Source organism: Rhinatrema bivittatum, chromosome 8 (assembly GCF_901001135.1).
Source record: "Rhinatrema bivittatum chromosome 8, aRhiBiv1.1, whole genome shotgun sequence".
Lineage (NCBI taxonomy): Eukaryota > Metazoa > Chordata > Amphibia > Gymnophiona > Rhinatrematidae > Rhinatrema > Rhinatrema bivittatum.
This window is the reverse complement of record NC_042622.1, coordinates 217,860,722-217,879,260: the sequence shown is the minus strand read 5'-3', so window position 1 is coordinate 217,879,260 and position 18,539 is coordinate 217,860,722. Positions and strand designations below refer to the sequence as shown.

The window sequence follows — 18,539 nt, the reverse complement described above, 5'->3', positions numbered from 1 at the left end:
CAACCCTAGAGAATTATATGCAACAGTTAAGAAATTAATTAACCGCAGCTCGGCCACCTCAACTCTTCCACCCTCTCTCTCAGGGATGAACATTGAAGAAACCTTTGCCACTCATTTTACCAATAAGACAGCCTAGGTAAACAGAACCTTTAATAACTCCCATACAGAAGAGGTCAATGAACCATATTTAGATGGCCTAACCTGAGAAAGCTTCGAACTTTGCAACCACATTGACACGAACAATACCCTAACCAATACCAATTCATGTTCAGAAAGCACCACAGCACTGAATTGCTGCTGCTCTCCAGCTTTGACACAGTGAGACGGGGTTTCGAACAAGGCTCAGGCACTTCCCTGGGGAAAGCAACCTCAGAGAGGCCGTTGTCCCTGCCATTTCCTCCTGCCAAACCAGCTCTTCCTGGAGGCAGAGAACTAGTGACTCCTTCCCTGCTGAACCAGCCTATATAGAAGAGGGCCTCACGGAAGTGGTGTGGAACTCTGCCTCCATCTGCTGGTAGGGGGCCAAAACTCACTGTGAAGACTGGTCTAACGGGACAAAGAGGAATTACCATAAACCTTCCATACAAAAATCAACCCTAACAATCTTATCTATGAAAAGGCAACACTGCACATATTACACCAGGCCCTAGAACATTGATAAAACTCTTATTAGGCAACCAGGCTGCTAGAGATCTTTACACAGAAATTACATGCCAGCAAAATACCTAATACCTCATCTTGGTCATAGAAGCAGATCACAGACAGACCCTCACCAAATATAGAATAAAGAGATCAGAAAGTATAAAAAGAAAAGTGTTGAGAAGAAATGAACTGGCACACACAACAAGCCAGCCTCTACATGCACAGCAACAATGGAAAAACAGAAGCATTACCATTCTTCATAAAACATTAAATAATAAAATATGAAACAATAATCATAAGAGTAAAATCATATTCATAACAAGAATATTTCAAACCAGTTAACAGAATATCCAAAATTTCCCAAACTCCAATAACATATTTCAAAACATCTGATGAATAAAAAATCCAATAATTAAAAAATGTTCTATTCCCCCCCCAAAAAAAATTGAATATTTTGAAAGAGCAGAATCATCAGATTACACCCAATAATTAGAACTAATAAGGATTTAAAAATCTCCTGCTCTCCCTCCTTGTGATCTTCTGATTTCCAGTCCCCCTGAGATTGTGGTGGATTGCAGGAGGTAGGGCCGCACAAATTTTATCTTCTCTCTCACCCACATTCATTCTCTCACACAGGCTCTCTCTCCCTCACAGATACATTGTATGTATGTGTATGACACATGGGCTCTGTTAGGCACACAAAACATACACACTGGCTCTCACAAAGACAAATTTATGGGCACACATACACACGCTCTCACTCATTCACACACACATGGCCTCCTGTTGTCATCAAGCAGTGACAACAGCTTCCATTCCCCTGGCCCCCCCCCCCCCCCCCAAGCAAGAAGGTAAGTAGGCCGTGGTGGAGCTTATCCCACCATGGCCCTGTAGGCCTTCTGTTGTCTTCGGGCCGAGGTGGGATGAGCTCCACCATGGCCTACTTACCTTCTTGCTTGGGGGGGGGGGGGGCAGGGGAATGGAAGCTGAAGACCTGAGCCTCTCATTTTCAGCCATCAGCGGGCTGAGGGCTGGCAGCGTCTCGCCTGCTTCAGCTGCTGATGGATTAGGCTCTGCGGGCAGTCCCGTGGATTCTCTTGCTGTTGCTGGCCTGCCTCCCCCCAGGGTGTGCCGCCCCATGCAACTGCACGGTATGCACACCCTGTAGCACCAGGCCTGGCTCCAGCAGTGTTCCCTCCTACCAGCAGCACTGGCTTCAGCACAGTGCTCCCTTCTTTGGTAGTATTAGATCTGGCACAGCACCCCCTCTATATTACACACTGGAAGGATTTTGCTGCCCCCCCCCCAAAAAAAAAAATAAATTTGGTGCTCTAGACAGTTTGCCTAGTGGAAGCACCGGTTGTGACCTGAGGTATTATTTGGTGCTTCTCAGGGATCTTTTTGGACTGCTAGTTATGGCGACAATAAAGGAGGCGTTGTACACGCACGGGGATGGGGGTCACAATTAGGAAATACTTTCTTTAAGTGTAATCCAAGTATAAAAATGTTTTATTGCTTATTCTTACACGTTCCTATTTAACAGATATTCCGACATTTATACGACATCCCTTCCCAATTAGTGTGAAGCCATTAATATATTAAACCTCAATGGTAAGTAAAGGCCGTTCTAAGCGTGAGAGCTATCGGGAGTTTGGGACATAATGAGAGACGCGCGACCGCCTCTCCCCCATTAGCCACGCTAATCACGGCCCGCCTCGCGCCAGAAATCGGCGCAAGTTAGGGAAGACGTTGAGGACGACACAAGCCCACGCACGCCGTCCTGCCGCGCCCCACTCAGGCAGCGAGCGAGCGCGCGGGGCGGGTGCCCGGCGGCAGCGCCAGAGGTGGGCGGGGTTTGCGCGGAGCTTCCTGAACTTCCGACGGAAGAGCGGGAATCTCTAAGCTGAAATAACCGGAGCTGGAAGAGGCTTGGGGAAGGCGGGGGGAGGGTTAGTGGTCAGTGGTGTGGACCATCAGGGGGAAACCCTGGAGGCGGGATCAGTGGTCAGTAACGCGGCGAACTGGTTCAGTGCTGTTGGGGGCTTTCCTTGTCCTTCTTGCCCGGGCTGCGGTTCCTGTTTTGTGATAGTGTCCCGGCGCACCCCGCCTGGGCTATGGCTCTGCGCCTGCGGGAAGATGGAGAAGAGATAGGAAAGGCTGGTTTCCCTTCGCCCGTGTTTTGTTTCCTGGATTGAAAAGTTTCACTTCCAGTGGCTGCTGTTGATCACTGAAGTGTCCCGGGCTTTGCGGCCTGGAAGCGGTTGCATTGTGTGTGTGTGTGTCTTGCTAGACGAAGGGGGGTGGGGGGTTGTGTATGTTATAATCTTTAGCCAGGGGCTAATAAGGATCGGGCGATTGGATGGTGCTGTGCATGGGGAGGCGCATGAGGCAGGGGAGCAGAGATTCCCCATCCATAAATTCTCAGTATTCGTTCTCTGATTCTCTGTTGCCTTTATGTAGAGTTCGGAGCTCTCAATTCCTTTTCCGGTGTGTGTTTAGTGATGTATAGTAAATGGCATTTCACGCATAGGAACTAATTTCCCAAAATGATTTGGGGGGGGTGGGTGCTAAACCCAACACCCATTGCCTCTGTCTGGACATAATGAAGGAGCTTCCTCAATGTTAGGGGTGCCTGCTTTAGTACTCACTGCACTCATCAAGCTGACACGTGTTTTACAAACTTGGCTACAAGCATCAGTTCCACACTGATGTATTCTGCTAGAGATTGGTTTTTCTAAAATAGAAATTCCCTTTCTTCCAGTACCTCAAGTAGGCCAACTTGAATAAGGGAAAACTTCTCTTCCTGTGCTGCAGAACACGTCAAGTCTCAGCAGCTTTATACATAGGATCAAGCCTTCTATGAAGCAAGCATGACCGATCCAAATTATATTCTGTGTAGATGGAAGAAGAGATTTTGGCCAGCAAAGGTAAAACATATTGGGGTCTTACTGCAGGGCTCAAATTCTTTCCACTGTAAAGAACAGGGCATTTTTTTTAATGGAATATAATAACTATAGCAATGTTGTATAGTTTCCTTTTCAGGAAAAAAATTCTCAGACATCAGAAGCCTTCATGTTCTGGAACAAAACCTGTTTTCAGCCCCAAGAAGCAGCCATAGCATATAGCCTGAAGAGAATTGTTTTTCAGGGCTGGATTTAATATTTTGGTGCCAATAGGTAAAGTGCGGTGGTGGTGCCCATTTGAAGCTTTGCTAGCACATGGCCTTAAAGCAAGCAGATGCATGTTCTGCTTTGGCCTGGATATTTGGTGCCTTCAAAATTTGGTGCCCTAGTTAGTTGCCTGTTCCTAAATCTGGGCCTAGTGTTTGTCCTCTGATGCAGCCATACCATACAATCTGAGGCATACTGAACTGATTATTGCCTATTGACTTGCTTACCCTAGTTTGTTGTTGAGGGATTTATTTTGTTGTCCTGGTATGGGCTAATTTGGGTTATATGCTTCCAGTTAGATTCATGGTGTGTTGTATTTTTTTTTTTTGTTATTTTTTGGGGGGGGGGTTGTTTTTTGGGGTTTTTTGTTGTGTGGTTTTTTTTGTTTTTTTTTAGATATAAGTAGGGTTTGGATACATTGGAGAAGGCACACCTCATGTTGGTATTTCACTTCTCAAAAGCAAACAGGATAGGAGATAACTAGAAAAGAGCAGTATTAAATTGTGTTCAATATATCTCTCCCATGGGGATGACAGCAAGCTGGGAAGCCAGTGTAAGACCACCTTTTGAGGTGATTGCCTGGTCTACTCAATCATCCACCCCAAAGGAAAGGTGAAAAGAGAAAGTGAAGAAATGTTCTTTTTGTATATTTTTGTTTTGCAATTTAAAATTTTTTCAAGAACAGAACCACACTGTTCACATATCTGTCCCCTGTACTATAACCAAATGCATGTGCTGCAGTGCCTTAAATGAAACAAACCCTGACATCAGCTGATGTTTCGGTCTGCCCTGCATCAGGGGGGTACAAAACTTATCTTGTGTCTTTTTTTTTAAATTTAAATGTTGTTATTCAACATAGAAATACAAAATAGGCTACAATGATTGCCCAACTGTAACAAAGTTAAGAGACATCAGCCAATTGCATTTCAATAAAATAAAAGAATCATAATTCTGCATGAGTTATTCTTAGTTCTTAGTTTCTCTCCTTCCCCCCCTCCCCCCCCCCACACACGTCTGGTTATCTAGCTAAGTGTAGTGTGTAACTATAAATATAATAAAGGTAGCTCTAAGGAGTAGATGGAGAGCATGAGGTGTAGCATACAGAACAGAATATAACATAGCCAAGGCAAATTCCCACTTGGTCAAAAAATCTGCATAACTATTAGGAAATAATCAAATAATTGGGATATTTTTGTAGTATTCCTAAGAAAAGACTAAACGTGTCTGAGAATAAAGTAGTGGTCATTGGACCAGCACTAGAAATACTCCATTCAAGTGAGTAAGGATTACCACCAAAAGTACAATATATTATCCCGATTTCCACTGCAAGTAAGGCATCCAGATCTTTTCATGCTATGCTAATTTATCATTACGTATGGCTGTAAGTTTGCTCATATAGTATACCCTATCTAATCTAGACTGTACAGCACTAATGGATGGAACTTCTGGCCTCCGCCACTATAGAGCAGGTTTTGCATCTAGCAGAGAAGACCACCTGTTGAGCCCGGCGATGAGAAGAGCAGGAACCCTGATCAGGGAACATAATAAGTAAACAAGTTCTAGGATCCCTAGGGATCTTAAAGCGAGTCACTAGCGGGCCGATTCAGTAAAGTCCGCGGGAGAGCAGGCGAACAGGCCATTCGCCTGTGCGCATGATTCTGTATTTAAATGAGGCCCAGCGGTAGAAACAAGCAAAAGGAGGTGCTAGGGACACTAGCGCGTCCCTAGCACCTCCTTTTGGCCCGGAGCGGCGGCTGTCAGCGGGTTTGACAGCAGATGCTTAATTTTGCCGGCGTCGGTTCTCAAACCCGCTGACAGCCACGGGCTCAGAAACCGGACGCCGACAAAATTGAGTGTCCGGTTTTCGACCCAACAGCTGCGGGCCGACTTCAATTTTTTTTTTCTTTTACTTTTTTTACCCTTCGGGACCTCTGACTTAATATCACCATGATATTAAGTCGGAGGGTGCACAGAAAAGCAGTTTTTACAATCATTGGGGTTGAGTGGGGGTACTCCCTCAAAAAAAAAAAAAATTAGGGTTCAGGGAGGCCCCTCCCCGGCATCCCCTGAACCTTTAAAATTAGAAGGTGGTCCCGCGATGGGACCTGGGGCACTCCATTTTGAAAAAGGGTATTGACCGGGCTGGGCACTAGGGGGTGCCCCTGGCCTCATTGTAGGACTTTTCTTCTAATTTTAAAGGTTTGGGGTGGGGGGGGCTCTTGGATCTCTGTTTTTTAAACATTTGGGGGAGGAGGGAGAGAACTCCCAATGATTGATATCTTTGGAAGGAAGGGTGTACCGAGGGGGCACTATACCTCAATGACTTTTTTACTATTGAGGTGGGGTGGGTCACCCTGAATCCTAATGCATTTTATTATAACCTTTGGGGGGGGTATGCGTGAACTGGAAAGGTGGGGGGTTTTGGGGTTTTTTTTATTTTGAGGAGTTGGAGCTTCCTTGAGTGGCAACTCCAGGTTGAGCCGGGGTCAGCCCTGTCCCCTGCTCAACTTCTCTTTTTGCTGGCTCATTTAAGTGGCCGACCCTTTAAGGCAATAGTAGTCCTTTGAGTTTGGGGCCACCATCATGCCTAAAGGGCCGCTAGCCACATTCTTTTTTTTTCCCACGGTGTTTGACCGCGAGATAAAAGAACGTGCCACAGAACTGCAACTTCTTTTTTTTGTGGGAGGGATCCCACTATTGCAGTGACTCCCCTCCCCCTGCGATAGTGGGACCCTTCCTGTGAAAAAACATCAGCGTTTAATGCATCCAGATGTTAGATTGTAAGCCATTTAGGGACAGGGAAATACTTACAATACCTAAAAGTAATGAGACAGGCATGGGGTGCAATTATATATTTCTTTGCCACAAAATGTGAAATAAGGAGGGAACCTCCAAGTTTGTTGCATTGACTCAAAAAAAAATTTCTTAAACTGGTGCTGCCCAACTGCTGTACCTTAGTTTGGGGTAGAGTGATTAACAGTGGTCAAGTTGGTAGCTTTCTTTTTATTTCCACTTAGATTCTTAAAATCAAGTATTCCTGAAAAGTAGAGAGTACATATACTCTAGAACCACAAAGAAATAAAAACATGAAACCATGCATACTTCCAAAGAAACCGCAAAGATGGTGAGAAGCCAGGAAAACCCTTGGCACAATGCATTTACTAAGGAAAAGGCAAAAAGTAATCTGTTGTCTGGGCGCTATTTACCTTTCCATCAATGAGCTGCATAAACATACCTAGCTATCATTTGTACTTGCTCGTGCAACTTTTAGTCCAAGCAAAGTCTTAACTGGGATGGCTCAAAAAACAATATGCTTAATGTTAGCCAGCAACAAAATACATTTACAGGGAAATCGAATAACAAAAGTTGTGCCAAAGCCAGCACTTCTTACTACATGGGCAGAAACTTCCTCCTATGCTCTTGTGTCAACCTAGTCAGGTCAGAGAACATCAATATTTTTTGGCCCATAAATGTTTGTTCCCTGTACATACCCAGATCAGTCCAGACTCCTGGCTTTATGCATCCCTGCCAGCAGATGGAGACAGAGTTTCACAGACACTGCTTCATAATCCCTGCTGCCACCTGCAGTTCCTCAATATTTCTGTCTCCAGCAGATGGTGGCTCGAGCATTCACCTGCAGTCTGGCAAATTTTTTCTTTTTTGTTGTGAGCCCTTTCCTCCTGGTGGCTCCTTCCATGTTTGGTTGAGGTAACAAGCTGGAGGTCGGTGGCCTTTTTGTATGCTCACACCGTTAGTCCATGGGGTGTAAATCTGGTGGTCCAGATCCCTTCCCTTTATGAGGCTGCTCAGGCGGCTGGTAAATTTTTTCTATCATCAGCTTGCCTTTCTTCCTTTAAAATTCTGGTTTTCAGTTTTTCTCTACTTATTTATTTTTGCCTTTTGCTGAACCTGAGCTGGAGAGCCTGACCAGAGTTCTGAAGTTGTTTTAATAAAATAAAATAAAGGTAAGGCAGTCTCGCAGACAGCCTCTCCCTCCGGTCCCTGCTAGTAGCGGGTGGGCAGGCTCCTTTGTTGCTCCTGTTCACATGTTTGCTCTGGGCTCAGCAGGGGGATTTTTCTGCCAATGAAAGCAGGGTTTGCAGCTCCGTTTACCGCGCGTGTGGCGCAAGATCGATGCGGCTCAGCCGCTTCAGTTTATGTGCAGCCTGCGTTTGGGGGGGGGGGGGGGGGGGGGAGAGAGGGACAGTGAGTCCTCAGCGACCGCGAGAGGCAGGAAATGATCGGGCTCTCCACCAAGGGTTCCTTTTGAAGCGTCGAAGTGTGGACCACGGCAGGCCTCAGATTTCCTCAGATGCAGGAACAGTGGCCATCCTGGCTGCCCCAGCCGTGCAGCCTATTCAGACAGGAGAAGGGGGAGATTTGCCTCCATGTCTTTCTCCGGCCCACCCGGCCACGGTAGAAGGGATGGGAGTGGGAGGGCAGATGAGGAAGTATGATTAGATCAGCCAGTGCCTGCATCTGCTGATGATGCACCATCTCAGCTCCTGCAGGCTCCTTGTGCCTTCTCTGCGGATTTTGTTCTCCTGCTGGATGAGGCTTATTTAGTTCAGACAGGTCTGGGTAGCCAGTGCAATCTCTAGGGGGTCTAAGAGGTGCTCCGGGGCCTGAGCAGTCCCATGGTAGGAACCCTCCACTGGGACAGCATTCGAGATGTCCTGGGTTTGCGAGTGAAGACTTGGATGACTCATTTGGGTCACGAGAGGACCTGGGGACGCAGGAAACCTTGTCACGGGATCAGGGTATTTATCTAGTTGACGCTGGCTTGTCTCAGGGAGATGATCTAGATCATGTTCCAGTCTTGGAGGGTGATGACCCCAAAGTACTCCACTTGTTCCAGAAGGAGGAATTAGGCCCTTTGATTCCTCAGGTCTTGGAGGAACTGGGACTGAAAGTCCTGCAGGAAGACTCGGATATGGAAGGAGTGGATCTGGTTCTGGCCCCCTCCCCCCCCCCCCCCCCTCCCGAAATCTTTTCCCTATCATAAATCTGTGAAAAAGTTGGTGGATTGAGAATGGGGAGTGACCAACTCTAGCTTGAGAGTGGGAAAGGTGATAGCTAAGCTTTATCCCTTGCCGGAATAGACATTGGTGCTATTTTCCCTTCCAAAGATGGGACACTGCGGTTTCGGCGATCACAAAGAAGACTATGACTATCCCTGTTTCGGGTTCCACGGCGTTGAAGGATGTTCAAGATCGGAAGTTGGAAATTCACCTCAAAAGGATTTTTGAGGTATCTGCCCTGAGTCTGCAGGTGGCTATGTGGCTCCAGCTTCATGCAAAGGACTTAACCTGCGCTGGGTTCAACAGCTTCAGGATGGGCAGGCAAAATCTGGTGTTAAGGCAGATAAAACAACGCTTGGAGCCATCAGTTGCTTACATGGCGGATGCCTTTTATGGCTTGATGAGAACGTCCTTCTGTATTATGGGATCCGCGTTGTCAGCCAGGTGTCTGTGGCTACGTAACTGGTCAGCGCATGTTTTTTGTCGAAGTCTCGTTTAGGCTCTCTGACTTTTAAGGGATGCTTTTTGTTTGGAGAGGATCTGGAACACTTGATGAAGGATCTGGATGAGAATAAGGTGCATAAGTTATATATATGTTAGATATATTAGGAGGTCGTGTCGGGCGAGGGGAGCCCCAGCTTCACAAAAGCAGTTCTCTTCGTGAGGTCAGTCTGGGAGGGGAAGTCCAGAGCCAAATCCTTACAATGAGGTGAGGCCGGTCCACACTGCTAATCCTTTTATAGGGCGTCTAGTGCGATCTTTACGGGGAGTGGACCAAGATCACTTAGGATCAGTGGGTCCTCAGCGTGATAAGAGACATTTTGCATTAGATTTTGCTCAGTCCTTTCGCGACTTGTTTCTAGTTTCCCCCTGCAGGTTGTTGGAAAAGCATCAGGCGGTTTGGGTGACATTAGGTTACAAGACTTAGGAGCGGTGGTTCTGGTTCCTCAGAACGCATGTGGCAAAGGTATTCCATCCACTCTGTAGTTCCAAAGAAAGAAGGCTCTTTTCACCCCATTCTGGATTTAAAATGGGTAAATGGGGTGCTAAAGGTCTATAGAGTATTTCTGGATGGAAACTCTATAGTCCGTAATTGCAGTGGTGCACAAGGACGAGTTCCTGGCTGCTTTGGATCTGACAGAGGCCTACTTATATATCCCCATTTAATTGGGATCCCCAGTGGTTTTTGAGGTTCATGATACTGGATAAGCATTCTTGGTGAATGTGCCCCGCACATTCACCAAGGTAATGGTGGTGGTGGTGGCGGCATTGCAGCGCGAGGGAGTGCTGGTGCACTCTTACCTAGATGATGGACTCATCAGAGCGAAACCAGAAGTTGCTTGTCGTGTGGCGGTGCAGAAGGTAACCAGCACCCTGGAATCTCTAGACTGGGTAGTGAATTTGGCGAAGAGCCATCTGATCCCATCTCGGACCCTAGACTACTTGGAGGCTTGATTCAACACGCTGAAAAGCAAGGTGTTTCTCTCAGAGGAGAGAGTCTGTAAATTACAGATGCAAATCCGGCATCTGTTGGCTTTGCAAGTCCCCAGAGCCTGGGACTTTTTGCAGGTTCTTGGCTCAATGGCCTCAATGCTGGAGTTGGTACCATGGGCCTTTGCACATATGAGATGCTACAGAGAGCTCTGTTGGCACAGTGAAATCCGTTGTCGAAGGAGTTTCATATGCCTATCTCACTCAAGGGTTATTCACGGGCCAGTTTGTCTTGATGGCTCCTGATGTCCACTCTAATTCGTGGTGTCCACCTGGAGGTTCCGGATTGAGTAATTCTTACTACCGATGCCAGCCTTTCTGGATAGGGAGCAGTATGCCAGTCACTTGGCCCAGGGCTCTTGGTCACAGGAAGAAGCCTCTTGGTCTATCAATCATTTAGAGACCAGAGCAGTAAGGTTAGCATTGCTTGCTTTTCTGCCTTTGGTTCGAGGCTGATCGGTGAGAGTCTTGTCAGACAATGCGACGACCGTAGCATACATCAATCGACAGGGAGAAACCAAGAGTCGATCGGTGGCCCAGGAAGGCTCAGGAGTTAATTCTTTGGGCCGAACACATTGCAGGTGTTGAACGTCCAAGTGGATTTTCTAAGTTGCAGGATGCTAGATCCAGGGGAGTGGGAGATGTCCGAATTGGTGATGCAGTTCATCCGAGAGAGGTGGGGCTGTCCCCGTGTGGATCTAATGGCGACTCATCTCAACGCAAAGGCATCTCGCTTTTTCAGCCAAAGGCGAGAATACCAGCCCGGGGGAGTTGACGCTTTGGTCCTACCCTGGCCTCGGGGGGGGGGGGGGGGGGGGTTCTGCTTTACATATTTCTCACTTGGCCTCGGGCAGGCAAGGTGTTGCATCGGGTAGAGAGGCACCCGGGAGAAGTGTTGGTAGCCCTGCAGTGACCATGTCGGCTATGGTTCGTGGATCTCATCAACATGACAGTTTGGCTTTTGAGAAGCGGTGTTTGAGACAAAGAAGGTTCCCAGAGGAAGTAATTACTACTCTCCTACGAGCTAGACTGACATCTGCTTCGTTGTCGTTTGTCCGACTCTGGAAGGTTTTTGAGGCATTGTGTATATCTAAAGGTGTACAGGCCTTTTGGTTTTCGGTGTCTCTGATCAAACCTCCTTGAAGGAAAGATAAAATCTAAGGCCTGACTTTCAATTCTCTCAGCATTCAGGAAGCAGCTCTGGCTTTTCTGCGGGGTAAAGTTGAAGGTTGCCCATCGTCCTCTCATCCTGATGTGGTTAGGTTACTTAGGGGGCTTAAAAATGTATGCCCTCTGAGGACAGTTTGTCCATCCTGGAATCTTAATCTCGTTCTCCAAGGTTTGTGTGAGGCTCCTTTTGAACCTCTCTGCAGAGTGACACTTAAGGAGTTGACTTTAAAGGTCATCTTCTTGGTAGCTATTTGCTCTTCGAGGAGAATCTGCATTGCAGGCTTTATCTTGCCACGGTCCATTCCTTCAGATCTCTGACTCAGGAGTGCCCTTGCAGACGGTACCCTCATTTCTTCCAAAGGTGATATCGGCTTTTCATGTTTATCAGGCGGTGGAGCTTCCGGCCTTATCAGATTTGGAAGTTTCTACGCCTCATGTGTGGGAGCTTAGGTTGCTGGACATCCATAGGGCTTTGCTGAGGTATCTCAGGGTCACGAATGAATTTAGGAGATCTGGGTTTGAAGAAAGGTACCCAGGCTTCCAAGACTACCATTTGTGTGGTGGCTTAAAGAGGCTATTGCGTCTGCATATATTCTCAAAGGCCGTCAGGTACTGGAAGTTTGAGGGCTTGCTCTACTCTGTCTCAGGCGGCTTCATGGGCAGAGGCCCAGTTGGTTTCACCACGGGAAATTTGTAGAGCAGCAACTTGAAAGTTGCTACATGTAGGGGATCTGGAGTCTGTCGTTTGGCGAAAGCGTCTTGTGAGCGGGACTCTCCAGGTCCCACCCTCATAGGGAGATTTGGTACATCCCAGGAGTCTGGACTGATCTGGGTACATACAGGGAAAGGAAAATTGGTTCTTACCTGCTAATTTTCGTTCCTGTAATACTACAGATCAATCCAGAATCCGCCCAATCTAGGAACTGGGAGAATCTTCCACTCGGTTGTAATTTTTTGAATTTGCAAATTTTTCAGTGTATGGAATACAGACTTGTTGGTAAAGTTTTTGTTTCCAGTTTTTACGTGTTTTGCAAGTGTTTTTTGTCTTGGTACAGGTCAATACTGAGGAACTGCAGGTGGCACCAGGGCTCATCAATGTCAGTGAAGCTTTCTCTGTCTGCTGGCAGGGATGCATAAACCCAGGAGTCTGGACTGATCCGTGGTTGTACAGGAACGAAAATTAGCAGGTAAGAACCAATTTTCCTATTCTGGAAATACAGGTACCTTTATAGATTCCTGAAGAAAGCTAGTTAGGTTGTTTTCCACCTTCACCACCTACTGCCCTTTCCTCAGATTTCATCGTAGGAAGATACAAGATCTCTCTAACGGCTGGGTAGTCCTCCCTCTGAAACTTCCTTAAGATAGTTCTTAAAGTTCCTATGGTGAGATGAGAAGGATAACACTAAAATTTGGTGCCTACAAGTTACATATCTGGCCATATTTTCCAGGTATTCCAGTCTTCAGTGCATGTTATTCTTATCTTGTAGGAGACTTATCTGAACCAACATCTGTTATGTGCAAGTCTCCAATTTCCCAATGCACTTAGCCTGAGATGTTAAGCTGGCCTCTTATTTATTTATTTATTTTTTGTTTTTTTATAACTATCTTCCTACATTAGATGCAAATCAAACCGGTTTACAAATAACAAAAACTTGCCAGACGGCCTTACATGGAACAATGAACATTTAAGCAACTTTAAGTAATAGTCAATGAGAAGAAAAACTAAATATACAATTTAAATTACATAGTAATCAAGGTAAATAAGAATTGAGCTTGAATATCCTGGAATATACTCTATATCAACAGTTAATGCAAGTGAGGAAACCATGCGCTGTGCGGATGCCATGGCATTCCAAACGCTCTGCAAAATGAGCTTAAGAGGCTTAACTAAAAGGGCTCTAATCTTCAAACCCAAAATGGCTGCATTCACCTCCATGGAACAACTAGAACTCCCCTCCACTCAATGACCTGGAACTCCCCACAGCCACTGTGCTCGCCTTGGAGAGGCAGGAACCAAGTTCCTGTGCTCCACTTCCTCCTAACTCCCAGCTCTCCTATCTCTTGCCTGGCCTCCTCTTTCCTTGCAGGAGTCGGCATCTGATGGGCCCTCACATGTTACAAGCAGTGCTTCTCCCAAAGTCATAGATACTGCAATCTGTGGCCAAGAAACTGCCTCTCGAGCTGGAGGTGCTAGTACAGCCTTAGGGATGCAATGAAATTGGCTTTTAGCCACCAGCTGCTCCCATGCTAGTGGCAATGGACTGCTCAGATGGCACAAAAGGTAAATTTCATATACGCTTTGAAGTTTGTCAAAGCTGATTTTAGGAGACTCCAAGTATTTCTTCTTGAAGGATTTTGTGCACTTTACCATAATGCCCCAAAATAGAAACCCTACCAGACCTCAGATGCTGCCGTACTGGCTTCTTCTTTTAAGTCTATGGTTAAGCAAATTCCTAGATATTTACTGTAGCCTTTTAATTGCAAAAAAAAAATAAAATATATATATATAGAGAGAGAGAGATGACAGTCTTAACTCATAAAAAAAAATGGGATAAAGAAATACCAAGAAACAAGTAAGCTGCAATTGTGTTTTTGCTTTTACCAGGGGAATGTAGTGAACATATAAATGAAATAGGAATTGTTTGTATAGTGTCCTTACCAACTGAGAGGTCTTTCAACTTAGCAGATTCTGTACTCAGGGCACAATTTATACTCTTTCTAAATCAGATCTTATGCAGAACTGGAGGATCCAGAGGAACATTGCGAAACAGGGACTTGGGCTCCCTGAATGTGGAGATTCTCGTTGCGGAAGAACAGTTAAGTTGTATTCATCTTGAGACCTTAATGATTTTACCAGTATTTCTGCTGCTCTTTTTGACTGGATTGAGGGATACTATCAAGCAACATTGTTACCTAGGAAAGGGAATGATGACACTTCTTATGGGTGCCATCTGTAAGCTGTTGGAACTATATTGCTGGATTCCCCCATGAAGTTTTCTATCCAGTACCCATCCTTTTCTCATGTTAGCTAGAGAGGAGAATATTGTTTGAGAGCAGGAAAGAGGTAGGAGGACAAATGGAGGCCCTATTGAAGGTGGTGCCATTTATCAGTCTTTATCCACTGCTTAGCAAACACACCAGTCCCGCTGTGCCCTATAAAAGTTCAGACTAAATGATTTCTGAAATTTAACTGTATAACCTGCTTATTTTCTATTGCCTATAAACAAAAACATGTTGCATATCCTTGGCTAAAATGTAGTCCTGTGATAGAGCATGCCAGCCCTGCACTACAACGAGGATAGAAGATGCCTGAAGGTGGGGCTCCAGTAAAGAGGGAGGTGGAGTCAGCAAGGAAGCTTTAAAAGACTGAAGGCTGTCTGGAAAGGAGAACCTGGCTTATAATCCTAAAGGACCCTGGGTCTGAGAGAGAGGACTTTACTTTGATTTCCCATACTTGTCCTGGGACCCCACAGCCAATCAGGTTTTCAGATTACCCACAAGGAATATGCATGAGAAATTTGCATACATTGGAAACCCAGTAGATGCATATTCATTGTGGGTATTCTCAAAACCCGACTAACTGTGAGGTCCTCATGTCAGGTCTGGGAAATCCTGCTTAAACCTGTGTGCTGGAACAAGGGACAGCTAAGCTGTAGAAGTAAAGAGGATGGGGAATGTGGAGCCTTCGGCAGATATTTTTCTTGCAAGCTAAATACCCTGTTCTATAAGAGAATGAGGCTTATAATTATGTGGAGCTGTGTTGGGAGTCAAGGCAGCAGACTCCCACAGCACACTGAACTGACGACTGCGACAGGTGCATGAGCTACATCTGGAGCAAGGGCAGCAAGTTTCCAGTTGGTATCAAACTGAATGATGTGAGAATCTGTTTTATTCTACGCAAGGGCTCTCAAAAGTTCTGCATAGCACTTTAAAACAGATCTTTTAACAAAAGCCTCCATTTTGTTTGCACCCTCACTGGGAACTTATCTCACAAATTCTTAGTTTGCTCTAGCTTTTAGGGGAAGGCTGGTGGATCAGGGGTAGCTTTTCCAGGCTCCATGTCAGATGCCCAGCTTTCAGCACAAGCTTGGGTCTCCCAGGGCTGTGTAGAAGCAAGCATGTAAGTGATATTGGCCTCCCCATCTCCATTGGTTGTCATGGCAGAAGGGAGATGTAGTCCATTCAAATTATTTGCAAAAGTATTGTATACTATATAGTAACTTGAACACTGAACTAAATCAGAAGACTCTGAAAACATTTTTTTGGTTGTATTAACTAACTGCTAGCTGTGGTATGGGGATATCATGGCAGATTTTCTGGTTCTTTTTGCAGGATCAATGTAAAGAACACAGATATCAAGCCCTTGGACAAATCGCAAGTAGAAAACATTGCCAATGAATTAGGTGAACATTTTTATCTCAAACTATATATATGTGGCTTGAATAGAAGTTGAACATTTTTTTTCTTCCTAGATGTCCAAAGCTTTCTCTTAGTGATAATATTGGGCAGCTCAGATTCATGTAGAATTGTAATGTTTGACCTTTTACAAACAAATATTTCTCAGAGGGCAAGCAGGATGGTAGTCCTCACAGTTTCTAGAACTTTGACTAGTCACACTGAGTATACCCAGCATGCCCTATACCACGCATTCACGCGGGGTTCCTCTTCAGTCTTTTTTTTTTTTTTTTTTTTTTCTGTGGAGCTGTCAGCATTGCGGTTGGATTGAGCTCTAAAACATTTTGGCTTTTTTGCCTCGTGGAAAACTTTTTTTTTTTTTTTTGTGGTTTTTCACTATCTCCCAGTAGTGTCCCCAGTCTGTTTTCGGTGTTCAGGTAAGTTTCCTTTCGCAGTTGGTTCCCCCCCATGATGATGGTGTTTTGGTGCCCATTCTCCATTGCTGCCTGCTGCCATCGTTCCGTAATTTTTCCCATTTGTTTCGCCTCATTGTGGCCACATCTGGCATCTGCCTATGCATCCAGTGCCTGAGGACAATGTTTATCGCAGATTCTTAAGAGGTTTATATCCTCTGCCTAGGTGCATTGCATGACGTCCAGGATTGCCGCTTGTGCAACCAGATGACCCCCAAAGGGACATAGACTTCAACTCAACAAAATGGACACCCTCTTCGGGTCAAAGAAGTCCAAGCTATCGGCATCAGAGGACCTTAGAGCCGCACTTTTGGATACCATGCCATCGACAAAGGCGGGACCATCGGTTCTGTCTAGGTCATCTGTAGATAGGGGCACCGGAGACAGACCATTGCCTGTCTATCTCCTCTTGACCGATAACATCAGGTTCACTGTCCTCAACCTCAGCACCAGGAAGGACCAGGCCGAGCATTGTGGGAAGACCAAGACGCATCAGCACCGGTAACCGCTGCACAAGGATGCACTGGCTTTTGCCATGATGCCCCCGAAGTGACCCTATGGCAAGGAGTGCCAAACCTCCATCAATGCCCAGGGTCCGTGATGGTCTCCTCTGGTCCTGGTGCCAGTCACAGATTCCCCTCATGGGTCCGAGGAAGTTCTGGCCGCCCCTCCTTCCTCCCAGTCGGAGTTTGTATCGGCAATGTTTGAGGAGTAGCTGGAACATCACGTCCAGCTAGCAGTGAAGCTGGTGCTGTAGGGCTTCGGTCCCGTGGCTCTGACTGCACCAGAGCTGATGACACCTGTGCTTGTACCACTTCTGGAGAAGCTCAATGTGCTCATCTGTGCTTTACCGACCCAGCTGGCATCAGTTCCTGGGGTGGCACTGGTGCCCGGCGGGGCATTGAGGCCTCCCCCTACCGATATAGTGGTCGTTGCTGGTTCCTCCAAGGAGGAAGCTCCGCCGAGGCTGACAGACACTGGGGCTGGTAGTCCCCCGTGCAGTTCCATTGGTACCTGCAACTCTGGATGTCTGCCGAGCATCTAGGGCCCCACCCCCTGTGATATACAGTAAGGATGAAGGTTCCTATGACCCCTGGGGGAGATGATCAGATGACTTCCCCAGAGGATTCAGATGGTCTCCTTTGCTCCTCTGGAGAAGGGTCTGACAGGAGTTCCCTGTCTGAGGACTTGACCTTTGCAGGGTTCTTCTGGTTGATGGTGGAGGCCATATCATTCCAGCTTTTGACTGAAAGTTTTCTTCAAAATGCTTGAGGTTCTTCAGTTCATGGAGCCTCCTAAGGAGATCATGGCAGTCCTGGTACACAAGATCCTTATGGATTTGCTGCTGAAGATGTGAGAACACCCCCTCACAGAGCCTCCCATGAGCATGAAGGTGGACTGGGTTTAACTCGTCCAGAAGGGTGCCAGATTCGATAAGTGTCAGCTGCTCCACCAATCAGTGATGGTTGAATCCACCCTCAAGAGGGCCGAGTGCTCTTGGACTCCTCGGCACCCCCAGGGAAGGACCACAGAGCGTTGGATGCTCTTGGGAGGAAGGTATTCCAAGGCACCATGCTTATTGCCTGCATCACTGCCTACCAGTTCTACGTGGATCAGTACTCGCTGGACATCTGGAAGCAGGTGCAGGAGGTGGCCGAGCAGCTGGCTCATCAGCAGCAGGACGCCCTCATGTCAATGGTGCAGAAGGGTTTGGAGTGCGGAAAACACGAGGTTGCGCGACCAATGTTTATGAAATGGCATAGAGGGTCTCTGCAGTAGGAATCTGTGCTTACAGACTGGCATGGCTGCGGGCCTCGGATCTGATCTGAGATGCAAGAATAACTTGCTGATGTGCTGTGCACTGGAGAGAATCGCTTCAGAGATAGATTGAAGGATGTTTGGCCAACTCTGGGCCTACCATGAAACCCTCCACCAGCACTCTGGACCCATCCTCCTCATCCAGGAGGCTGTCGAGACAGGGGCCCAGGAGTCTTTCTTTCACCAGAGGAAGTACTATCCTCTGTCTCCTCAATCCCGTACACACCATCAGAGCTCCCGCGGCCGTTCCAGCAGCAGAGAGCACCAAAGCTCCAGCCAGCTCCTCAGTCAACTCTGGGAACAGGGCTTTGACAGGACCATAGGGAACATAAGCCAGTTGCCCATACCCTCCTGTCGGG

At 46.7% G+C, this 18,539-nt stretch overlaps 1 protein-coding gene across 3 annotated transcripts in view; it reads left to right on the top strand.

The window, feature by feature from the left end:
• Positions 1–2,331: 2,331 nt before the first annotated feature.
• Positions 2,332–18,539, top strand: part of PWWP3A (PWWP domain containing 3A, DNA repair factor) — a 102,098-nt gene continuing 85,890 nt past the window's right edge. Inside the window, exons 1-4 of one of the 3 annotated variants that reach the window (XM_029613229.1) lie at positions 2,332–2,486; positions 3,404–3,569; positions 14,222–14,310; positions 15,827–15,897. In XM_029613229.1, the coding sequence (XP_029469089.1) occupies positions 3,513–3,569; positions 14,222–14,310; positions 15,827–15,897 (217 nt within the window). In that variant the 5' untranslated portion in view covers positions 2,332–2,486; positions 3,404–3,512. Of the gene's footprint in view, positions 2,487–2,521; positions 2,647–3,403; positions 3,570–14,221; positions 14,311–15,826; positions 15,898–18,539 lie in introns of those variants that run through there. The other 2 variants (XM_029613228.1, XM_029613230.1) reach the window with 2 other exon arrangements.